Raw genomic sequence first — 12,017 nt, forward strand, 5'->3', positions numbered from 1 at the left:
TATCTTTTCCCTGCTTCTTTGTAACATATAAATCAGCTGTTGTCTTCAAGCACAGATGTGTTCTGGAGCAGATTTTATATTTAATACCAATTTAAAATTAGAGGAAAAGCTGACAAAAACTGTTCATATTTACTGATGTATGTAAAATTTCCACATTTCCCAAAGTTGTTCTGTACTTAGAGCAAACTACCGTACTTTTCTGTGTATATTTTTTTACTCCAAAATCATGTTCAAAATTAGGGGGACATGGGATTGGTTGCTGCCATGAGTTGGAGATTGTTATTGGTGGTTGCGGCAAGGTCTGGTGTTGATTGGCTGTTGCTGCGGCAATTGGACGGGCGATGTGCACTTTTTTTCAGCGATGGGACAGAGGATAGGTTGCTTTGGCGATGAATGCGAGCAGCATTGTCAGTCTGACAGGTGAGCGATTTATTGCATTCCCCCCTAAGAAAAGCTCAACAACTCTGCCCCCCCAATAGCTCAACAATTCTGGGCAGTCCTCCCCTCCCAAAAAATCTCAACAACTTTGGGGAATCTCCCCCCTTTATTAATTTTGAGCCCCCCAAAATAGGGGGCACGTTATACACAGAAAAGTGTGGTAATTCTGAAATGTCCTACAACGTACTAGAGTTACAAAATACAGCAGGGGAAAACAAGACGAGTCACTTTCAAACATGCCCTAAAAAGTCTTTTGTGATTGACAAGAAAAGACTTGCTGTTGTGTAGGAAAGCAGTATAAACTTCTCAAAGAGATGTAATTTTGCCCCAGTAATTCAGTGCTGTGATTACTTTGTGGTCTTGTATGTGTGTTATGTGCTGTGTGAAACAGTTTGCATGACTGAAGTAAATAACTATCCTGTTCATACTCTAAAATTTCACTAATGTTCCCAAAATGATAGTAGCATAGTTGATAGAAGGCCTGAGCATTAGGTTCTGAAGTCAAACTTCAGCTTAGCTGTGATTAGTCTCTCATTGGTGATATGGGGATAATGTTGACATACATATTGCTAGAGTTATTGCAAGGATTTTTGAGAAGGCATGTGAAATACCTGTGTGAAAAATATGTAGGAAGTGTGCTATATACATTCAAATATAGAAGCTCATGTGTTGTAGCAAGAGCAGCTGTTGTTTATTGTAGAGGAATTGGCATATTATAGATTGGCTTCTTTAAGGTACATTGTCACTTTCAGATGTTGCGTTTTCTTAAGCTACCAAACATGTGTTTTATTTTTTGAAGAAGGGAATGAAGGGTCCTTATGTGTCATTAGATATTGTGAATCAAAGCCACTGCACCATTCCACATAACCACTAGATGTCACAAGTATTACAGGAGCCTGAGAGGTTACTAAGGGCCTGGTGGAAATTCAACATGTCACTGAACTTCACATATTTCACTGTTTCCACATGGTAGTTGCCAGAAGAATCTGATACAGTGTGATATAGAAGCAAGGTACAACTGGAATAATGAAATTTCAAAAAATGAGCCTTTTTAAAGGGCTGGTTCTAACAGTCCTATTGGGCATTGTAAATGCCTCAGGTGCACTTGATACTCCTTTTACGTTCCTGGCTTTTGCTTGTGTTTTTATGGAAAGATGGATTGAACTTCAATTTAAGAATATTCGGTAATCCCTCTCAGGACATACTATAACAGCTGGTATTTCTGTGTTGCAGCAAATCGATTCCATGCAGCAGACAGCAGTACTTATAGCTGGATTCTGATACAAAATTACAAAGCATTTTGAAACAAATTTAGCCAAAGCAAACATCACTGAAAAAAATGTAACTTAATTTACAAGTTTTGGAGAAAAGAATCTTGTTTCATTCCAACAAAATATTAAGCTTTTAACTGGTAAAGATTTCACCAGGTCATTTATTTTCACTAATATATACATAGAGATTCTGAGGGGAATAACTTCATACCACACAACCCTTTAGAATAAGGGTTTTTGAAAGTTAATATCAAGGAATTTAACCACAATAAAGAAAAAATGAGGAATGGCATCCTCACTTGTTAATATTAAGTGTTTTATATATTTATTAAGGCTTTGGTCTTTAAACTTTAGTATCTGCAATCACAATTAGTATTTTGCAACCTAGGTGTTTATTAATATAGATAATGCACTTTTGCTGTGGAATAAAAGGTTCAAGGAATATACCTAAAAAGCTAGTGGATGAACAAATAAATAATATTTTTAAAAGACCTGGTTGGCTTCAATAACTAGTTTGATTCTGCGATAGCTTTGTGACTCTCTAGGCCCAGATCTTAAAATTTTATTTTTCAGCTTTGACTTGTGCATGTTACACTTGCACCAAGACAAACTGAATTGATGCTTTGCAAAACTTGTACAGTGTGTCCTTGGCCTGGCATCAAGTGCCTTAAAAAAAGTAAAAATCTGTGTGTAGATATTCTGCCTTCTTCTGTTTTAAGACTGAGTAAATAGAATTGTGCCAGAACACAATAACCGCAATGCAGTGCAGAGTTATATAGGCCCATAGATTTATCCCCAAACAGCCCATTTATCTATTGAATATTAATAATCAAACTCTCTAAAAAAATATCCTATGAAACATTTGAACTTCTGTCTTGGATATAACCCAGTTTTCTGTCTAACACTTTTGTAGGCTGTCAAACAAGCCTGTTAAAAAGCTGAAGTTAATTATGTGAAAATAAACAAATAAATGGTGCTTTAGAATCAGCTTCAAATGAAGTTATTTCTTGCCAGCAGTAAATGATGGGTTTTAATTATAGTTCTTTGATTACTTTTCAGTAATCTTTTAGCATGTGATCATTTGTATATTAAAACATGTTTGCCTCTAGTTCCATTAATAGGAATGACAAAAATGACCTGATTAAAAACTTAAAATAAATGTTGTAGTTATTGTAAACTATTATAGTGGACACAAAAATACATTTGAATATATCCATGGAAAAAGCTAAAGTCACTCTATGTTTATTACATTTTTTACAAGTTAAAATTAACTCTCTTTCCTTCATCCTCTCCACTTGAGGACACTACTTGTTATGCCAGTCTTAATGCAGGGTGTGTTAATAATTGTGGCTTAATATTCAACATGATAATCCTACAGAGAAGTGGTCATTCAGCATGTGGTAGAAGCACACAATAATCCTAATAACAAAAATTTCATTAAGTTAAAATTTTACAATTTCATATCTGCATTTCTGGAGTTAGTACTGTCACCAAATACATTGGAATGGTTGAGAGATCCATACCATAGGGATGACTGTTAGGATGGTTATAGATATTTGTATTAGTGGAAAGTACTCAAACTGTAAAAGAAACAAAACAAAAACAACCCCACCAAAACATTTCTAATTGGCAAATGCTCAGTCTCCAGGTTTCTTTCGGAAATGGGTTTTTAGACATATTTTTCTTTAATAGACTATATTGGAAGTTGTTTTTGAAGTGATGTGGAATTCGAAAAGCAGTTTTGTATGCAGGGGGTGAGGATGTCAGTTGCTCATAGTAAAATAAATAAATAAATAAATAATAAATAATCTGCCAGGTTAGCACAAGTCCCTTACATCAACCCAAGCAACTGTTTGGTTTGTGGCTGTAACTTACACATAGATTAAAGGAAACCCCATCTGGATAGTACATATTATTTTTAAGATCCTAAAATAACATAGTATGAAGAAATAGTTTTCAAGTTGCTAAACTAGGTTAGATATACGTTGGCAAATTACAGCAACTTATAATTCTAATGATTATTTGTTATGTTTCTGTTCTTTCCAGGATTGCTTTGAAATTGCCTCAGTCTCGTAGAAAACTCAGCTGCATGTAATTGAACTGAAACTTTCTACCTCCTTCTGGCTCCAGCGCTGTTCTAGTGTGTGTCCTTGTTGCAGCTCACAGACTAAACCATGCCAGCTTTATCAACTGGATCTGGAGGTGACACAGGTAGATAAGCTCTGGGGTTGCTAATTTTCTGCAGTTTGTTAGATTTTACATTATGTGTAGATAGGGATATATTGTCCTGCTCCATCTACAGCGGCACATAAGAAATTGTGTGTGACTTGTACAGGCATCCCACCACTTGCATGTTTGTGCATGACTGCACATGCACAGTGCTTTCCCACACGTCCTGCTTCCTGCTGGCCCCAGAGATTCAGTTCTACTTGTGGATATTTTTGGATATAGTATTTTTGGTATGGATTAAAGAGAGAGCAGCAGAGAGGGTGTTTAAGGGATGTTTAGAGGGTGCTCCCCACTTTATGCAATTTTTCTTATGCATGCAGGGGCCCGTAATGTAACTCCCACATAAGTGGGGAGTTGCCTCTACTATAATATAGTAGGGAATGTACATTCCAATAAACGTGTTGAAGACAAATGCATGCTAATGGAACAACATCCATACTTGGATGCTATTTTAGATGCGTATCCAAGCCACGCCTGTAATTCCCAATCCAAGAAGTGATATGCACAGGCAGAAGCAAACTCCAACCTGTGGATCTCTTTATCGGGGTTTGTATATGCTTTTAGGGGACTAACATAAGCTTTGTTGCAAATTAAAGAACTATGAATTGTATAACTATAGTAAAGGGAAACTGATGTGTAATAGTTTCAGATATCAATAATTGCAGCAGGTTTTATAATCAGGTTTTATTGTAGTTTTTTTAACAACTGCATTCGACCTCCTTCACAAGGATATCAAGAATGTGTTTCATTTATGATGTATGCTGAAATTTCTCTATAAGGTAGCAAACAAATGTACATATCCTTAGTTTTGATTCTGCTAGCACAGTACAATTTCTCTGTTTAATTTTAGAAAAGCAAACTTTTAGACAAAACCTGAAGAATTTGCTTGATTCCTTGCTGTATTACCACTCTGTGGCAATTGAAACTGGAATCTTTGCTTTAGCTTCCTGCAAATGCTGTTAGTAATTCAAAGTGTAGAGACTCCTAAAATGATAAGGACCTTCCTAAGGTCTTCTGAAGTGAGTGTTATAAATTGGATTTGAGCCTAACATTCTTAGACTGACTTCTTGAGAGCAGCTCATGGCAAAAAAGAAAGAAAATAAAAAAGAAAGAAATACTTCTCTTTCACAGCTGACCAATAGAACAAAACTCCAGTTGCTATTCTTTTGAGGTAACATGATACTAGGCAAGAAGAGCCTTGTTAATTTGAATGAAGAAGGGTTGGCTATTCTTGAACTCCCTCACAATGTTACTGTAATATTGCCAAGCTGCTGTTGGCATACAAATCTTGACCGTATGCAAAAAACCATGATTTAAAAAACAATAAACATTAATGTACTCATTTTAAAAATATCATTATTGTTCATTTCTAAAGTAATGACAGTTTTCATGTTTGTATTGTTGTAATACCTTCTGTGGGTAGTATTATTAAAACTTGATTATGCAATCCTTACCATTGCACGTAGTAATCAGCTTTTTTAATTTACTTGGTTACTAATTGTCCATTATGTGCATAAACATATGTGATATTTTTACATATATACAACCACTAAAATGGCTAAGTGAGTGAACCTTTTTCAGGTACTTGATACTGATCTTTAATTGCATTGTACAGTAGCAAATGTACAGTGTGGAGCCAGTGTGGTGTAGTGGTTAAGAGCGGTAGTCTCGTAATCTGGTGAACCGGGTTCGCGTCTCCATTCCTCTACATGCAGCTGCTGGGTGACCTTGGGCTAGTCATACTTCTCTGAAGTCTTTCAGCCTCACTCACCTCACAGAGTGTTTGATGTGGGGGAAGAGAAAGGAGAATGTTAGCAGCTTTGAGACTCCTTCGGGTAGTGATAAAGCGGGATATCAAATCCAAACTCTTCTTCTTCTTCTTCAGATGTCAGGATGCAGGTATCTTTGTTACTGAATATTAGTTCCATATAACAAAATGTTATCCGATCCTTTTACAGAACTGTGAAATAATTTTTTGCTGTGAAAAATGTAAGCCTGTTAGAAATATCAATGAACAGTAATGATTATTCTACTTTTGTCAAAGTGGAAAAATTAAAGACTGGTGTGTTCTATTTTATTAATACAGTAAAATTTTACAGTGTTGTTCTGGGCTTAGGTGTATGTTCTTTAGTGTTTATTACCCCTTAGTTACAATAAAATATTGAAGTTGTAGCTTGGCATTATGGTTCAGAATTCTGATGTAGTAAATTACTTAACAAATGAAGGTAAATGGACATCCATTTGTCCTAATATTGATTTTAAAAATATCTCTGACAAGATTAGTTCTTTCTTGTAATATGTAAGAGTGATGGAACGCAGTGACCATATTTTTTTATCATTTAGTCCTACTTTATAGCTTCCACAGACTTGTTCTAATAATGAAGCTATGAAGGATATGACAAGAATGGTGATATTAAATTTCTCTAGACTAACAGTAAATTTTTCCACTCTGATGTCAAGAATGTTGAGCATCTGGACTCTGAGAGTGAGTAGTTTACCACGTGAGCACTTTCCCCAATTTCTTAGCCATTTATTCTTCTCCTAGGAACTAGCTGTCTTATGTAGAAAATAATAGTAACGGAAACTGCTCTCTAGAATTGGAAAAAGTTGTGTGCTGTTCATTTTCCATTATTTGTAAGAATTATTTTATTACATTTTTCAGGTCTTTTAAAAATAAAATCACTGTTATGACAATGTATCCATGTATTCAATAAGATTAATAAAGTTTAGGAAAGCAGTACCACGGATGTACTGTAGACACTGTTTACAAGTCCGTGCTACAATAATTGTTACTAGATTTTTATCCTCAGGGGCCTCCTTTAACGCAGTTTACCTTGTGAAACTACTTCCATGAACAACCTATAGTTTTGGAATCATTCATTCCATCCACCTCTAAGAAGTCTTCCAAAGACTTTTGGATCAGGCATTGTTAGGAATGTTGGATTGATCTAAATATCAGTCCCAGATAAAGTAGGCTTTCATTCATGGAAAAACTATGTAATAGGTTTTGAACTTGTAATTCTGTTAACTGAGCTTCATGAACAAAGTGATGTATAAATCAAAACCGGGATTAAAAATGCATACCACTACCCTGCTCTTCAATCAGATGGCCAGGTGTTTCAAATAAGCAGTCACTATATATAAACATATATACATAATAAACTTTGAACAAGTAAGATGAAACTTCGCCTGTGTATAATAGCTGGGAAATCCTCTTCCATACCCCATTTCCAACTAGCATTTTCAAAGATTTTCATCAGGCATGGAGACAAGGGAGATGCAGCTCAACTTAAGTGCAAGTGAAGTTGGGTGTAATAATAGTATTATTTCTTTCTTAATCTTCACTATTTTTAAAGCTCAGGTGTTAAAGGCCAGGATAAATAGCTGCATCTTCAGCATGTGATGGAAATTACATAATGAAGGTGCTAGATGCACCTCTGTGGGAGGGAATTCCACAATTTATAGGCTGCCACAGAGATTGCCCTCTCCTGGACAACCCCCTTGAACTTTGGAGGGCAGTCAAACCACCAAGAAGGCCTCCTCTACTTCTCTTAACACTTGGTGATCGCCTTTCCAATATTTGGTGCCTGAACAAAGCACTTAGTTTTCCTCATGTATTAGAAATTGGAAGTTCAGTTTGAAGACCAAGATGATGTTAGTATATGTGAAAGTTTATCATTTTGAATCTAAAATAGTACTAGTCTAGTATGAACCGATATTGCAGAATAATGGCCAGTTATATAGGTTGTAAAATGTTCATGGGCTTCATTTTTACACGTGTGCGTTCGCGCACATGCACACACACACACACAAAATGTTCAATAAGTTCCTTAGTAGCAATGAATGGATGCCAAATGAAAATGCAATATTAAGCAGGATTGGCAGTTTCAAAGTTTTTAGCTTTGTTTACTAAAGACAGTGGTACCTCGGGTTACATACGCTTCAGGTTACAGACTTCGCTAACCCAGAAATATTACCTTGGGTTAAGAACTTTGCTTCAGGATGAGAACAGAAATCGTGCAGTGATGGCACAGCGGCAGCAGGAGGCCCCATTAGCTAAAGTGGTGCTTCAGGTTAAGAACAGACCTCCAGAACGAATTAAATACTTAACCTGAGGTACCACTGTACAGGTAACATGTATTGGGGGGAGGTATAATCAGTGAAAATCACATTCCTGTCCTCACATTAACAAAGGCATTCAATAGATCAACATTTCTTCAGAGAACTGTGTAATTCCTTTTTGAGAACATCTCTAATAACAAAAACAAGCTTCTCTGATCATTTTGTACAATGTTCAGCTGCAGCATGGTGTTTGGGTGTCTTCTAGAATGCATTTTTCAGTCATGTAGGGCACAATGATGTCCAACAGGCCTAGCATATGCACTTTCTGAGTTAACTATGTACATAAGAACATGCCCCAATATTTTCAAAACACAGTAGTTCCAGAGGAGATAAGGCAATGGGTAAAACATGCCTGAAAGTTCAAAAACCGCTCCTGTAGCTATTTCAGTCTGCTTTTGAGCTGTTGCAGTCCACATGGTGGGGCGATGCCAGTGCTGCTGTAGCTTATATGAATGGAGCAGCAGAGATTATGCAGACACACTAGCAGGAGTGCTGTGTGAACTCCTCTGGTGTATCTCTGCAGCCCTTACCTTCTATAGTTCTACCCTGTTAAGTTAAGCTGCAGCAACATTGGTTTGGGGAAAACCACTCTAGGCTTCACCTCACCAGCTGCTGCTTTTTGAGCAAGGACAGTGCATGTGCAAAGCTGTTGAAAACTTGCCACCATCTTGCCTTAAGTGACCACCAAATATCTCTTCACTTTTTCTCTTAACTCTACTAATCTTTTGTGATGAAGGCTCTGGGTCATATTAAGTATAAAAACAAATCAGTGAGAAATGGAAATGGGACTATCCAACAATATTGTTTTAAATAAATGGTTATAATTTTCTACTTACTGTGGAATCCCAAATTGTTGGTTTTTAGAAGTGTTGGGCTAATTTTTCATTCACTTTCTATTCCTGTTTCAGCAGCATAATTTCTCTCTTACAGTCCCGTTTTGATAAAGTGTTTAATATTTACATTAAATCTCTTCTTTAAAAATGGGATGGAAAGAGATCTGGACAATACTCCTTAAAACTATGTACCATATTCATTTTGATAAATGTTCAGACAGCCTCTACTGTATATAAATCTTATAAACTAGGTGCTTTGCTTCTGTTAATCCAACTACTGAACTTGTGATCTCTCTGTGTGAGTACGGCCCCTGATACAAGGTGTTGTTTTGTGTAAGTTCAATGCTTTTTATACTAGGAAAAATTGTAGTGATTTTAGTGTTACCCTGTTTTTATGTTTAAGAAATACTATAAATGAGAGTAGGTATAAAATAAAGCAAGATTTGAAATATGAACATTGCCTCCCAAAAGCCCATAGAAAATGATGTCTGGAAAGAATGTTTTTTTCCAGCATACTTTAAATAATGCCAGGAAAGAGGGGAAAACATTAAATCAGTCCCCCAAGGTGCTGTATTTAATTTTAGAAGAGGCATACGATGCCTCCAAAGATCATGCAGTAGCAGTGACTTAAAATATGAAAACGAAGGATATAATCATCACATTGATAGATTACTAAGTAGCTTTACAGAATATGCTTGAATGAAAATTATTTTGGAAAGCTGTTCTTGTGATGCAACAGCCCTTGGTCTGATCATAAACATTTTTACTCAGAAAAGTTCAGTGAAGTTTACATCCTAGGAAGTCTAGTCAGGATTGCAGCAATAGAATAAAAATCATAGTAGTGTCATACTATGGTGGGTTAGCCAGGAGGTTATCAGTGTTTTCAAAGACTATGGCAGGGAGAGACTTGTGTCGTCTTAACCCCCCCCCCAAAAAAAAAAATCCCACTGGAAAAACTAAACATATGCTATGGATTGATACCTGATCATGCTAGGTTACCTCCTCTGGGAAGGCTGCTGCAAGTTCATGTTGCTATGTTTCTTGGACAGCAGCATGATGGATGGTTTTATGCTGTATGCTACTGTGAAAACACTGTGCTACTGTCTGCCCCTGGGAAATTGCTCTGAGATGTGCCACAAATAACTGGGAGCAGCCATTGCTTTAATCCCCGTGGAGAAGCCTGGATAAATCCTATGCATGCACTCTCTCTTTAACAAAATATAACTTAATCGTACAAGGATTTTGCTCAAAGAATTGGCTCCTGAATAGCTAGCAATGAAGTATTCATTTTTGTGCATCTATTACACCCAAGATCTTTTTTTAAAAAAAGCAATGTATTGGTGAGAAGTATTTAGAGAAACCACAAACTCTTTTTAATGGACCACCCTATCCATTTTCTGTTCTTATAAGGATGTTTTTCCTATTCATGACTCATTTCACTCTAACATCAAGGGAAATGGAATAACGATTAAGCAAAGGAATGCATGTGTTTCTGGGTTTTGTCCCTTTCCAAAAAGCTTTATGAATTCTTGGTACAGTGTTAAGTAAATATATTGCTATAGAAGCTTTAGCAACTGTTAATAAAGTAAAAAGTACCCTGTTAGTAACTACTTTTTAAACCAAACTTCTGTTTCTGGTTCGTTAATGTTTTGCTGGCTACTTCCAATCCCACTACTTGCTTAATATAAAATGGTGTAGGCTGCAAGGTACACAGGAGGGTTAAGTGAAATTAATGAGATCACCCTTAGCTTTCACTTTGTGTTTTATTTTCACTTTATAGGTTTGTATGAGCTGCTGGCTTCATTGCCAGCCCAGCTGCAGCCACATGTGGACAGCCAGGAAGACCTGACCTTCCTCTGGGATATGTTTGGTGAAAAAAGCCTTCATTCACTGGTAAAGGTAAACCACACTTAAATGTTCATTCTTTTGTAGAAGCGCTTATGGAAAAACATTTTGAGCAGCCTCTAGTAAACCAGGAATCAAACTGTTTCTTTGTGAAAACAAAACAGCCTTGTTTCAACTCAGTGCTTCTGTGAGGGGTGGAAGTTGTTAAAAGGATTCTACCCAAAATACAGAGATGATTTCATTTAATAGTGATGTTTTGGCAGTATACACTAATGTAACAAACATATGATGTTTGCCCTTGTTTAGAATGAGGTAGCACAAAATAGTAGCAGGAAATCTGAGACTCCTTCATGGTCAACATTCAAGGCCTGGAGTTTAGCTTAAACAAACAAATGTTCACAGCAAAAATTAGACGGGATATATTTTTGAGGTAAAAGATGGCAACAGTTCAGTAGCCACATTAATTTAAAATAATTTCCTTTAACAAAGTCAACTGAAATTCTAGTAAGACTCTTTAATTGGCTTGCATCCATTGAAAATTGTGTTCAGCATATAAATATATTCAAGTAGATCATGATAAAATAAACTTGGTAGAGTAATTCATGGATGTGTCCAGAGAAAAATGGTAAATATTCATGTATATAGTACTTTCTAACTTAAAAAATACTTTACAGTTTTAATGTCCATCATTGCAATCATGCCACTAGTATTACGATTTCACAGAGAGCTAACATTAAAAGCCACTTGCAAAAGGCAAGTCCTATAATTTGAACTTGTAATACATTGTTGGCTGGGCCTCTGGGTAGGAGAGGAGAGACTGTATGGGAAAGTGGGAAGTACACTGGCTTCCCATTCCAGGAATAAAAGGTTCCTTTCCCAGAGGAAAGGAAAAGGCTTTTATTGAACTCTGTTGCAGTCCCTTAACACATTTGTGGCTGCATTCCCGCCAAAAGAAATGTGCCCATAATCATTTGCAACATCACAAAAATAGGGTGTACTTGGCTTCTGAATCACTACTCAGGTTTTTAGCCTTTGGGTTATTTTACATATGTAGCTGCTTCTCCAAGTTATGGAGATGTCTAGGAGCATTTCCCTACAACTTCTCCTGGTTGGATGACTCAACCCTATTTTCATCACTTAGAGTGGGGGTAGCCAACATGGAGCTTTCCAGGTATTGTTGGACTCCAGCTTCTATCTCTCCTGCTCAGCATGGCCAATAGTCAAGGGTAATGAGAGCTGTAGTCTATCAATGTTAAAGGGAGCACCAGGCTGGCTATCC

General features: G+C 36.6%; 1 protein-coding gene across 3 annotated transcripts in view; it reads left to right on the top strand.

Moving 5' to 3' along the window:
* MPP7 (MAGUK p55 scaffold protein 7) overlaps positions 1-12,017 on the top strand; it is a 79,610-nt gene that overhangs the window by 19,927 nt on the left and 47,666 nt on the right. For 2 of the 3 annotated variants that reach the window (XM_079946829.1, XM_079946831.1), the window contains exons 2-3: positions 3,756-3,920; positions 10,674-10,792. In XM_079946829.1, the coding sequence (XP_079802955.1) occupies positions 3,884-3,920; positions 10,674-10,792 (156 nt within the window). In that variant the 5' untranslated portion in view covers positions 3,756-3,883. The remainder of the gene's footprint in view (positions 1-3,755; positions 3,921-10,673; positions 10,793-12,017) is intronic. The other variant, XM_079946830.1, reaches the window with a different exon arrangement.

The sequence above is a fragment of the Podarcis cretensis genome (assembly GCF_951804945.1).
Source record: "Podarcis cretensis genome assembly, chromosome: 12".
NCBI lineage: Eukaryota > Metazoa > Chordata > Lepidosauria > Squamata > Lacertidae > Podarcis > Podarcis cretensis.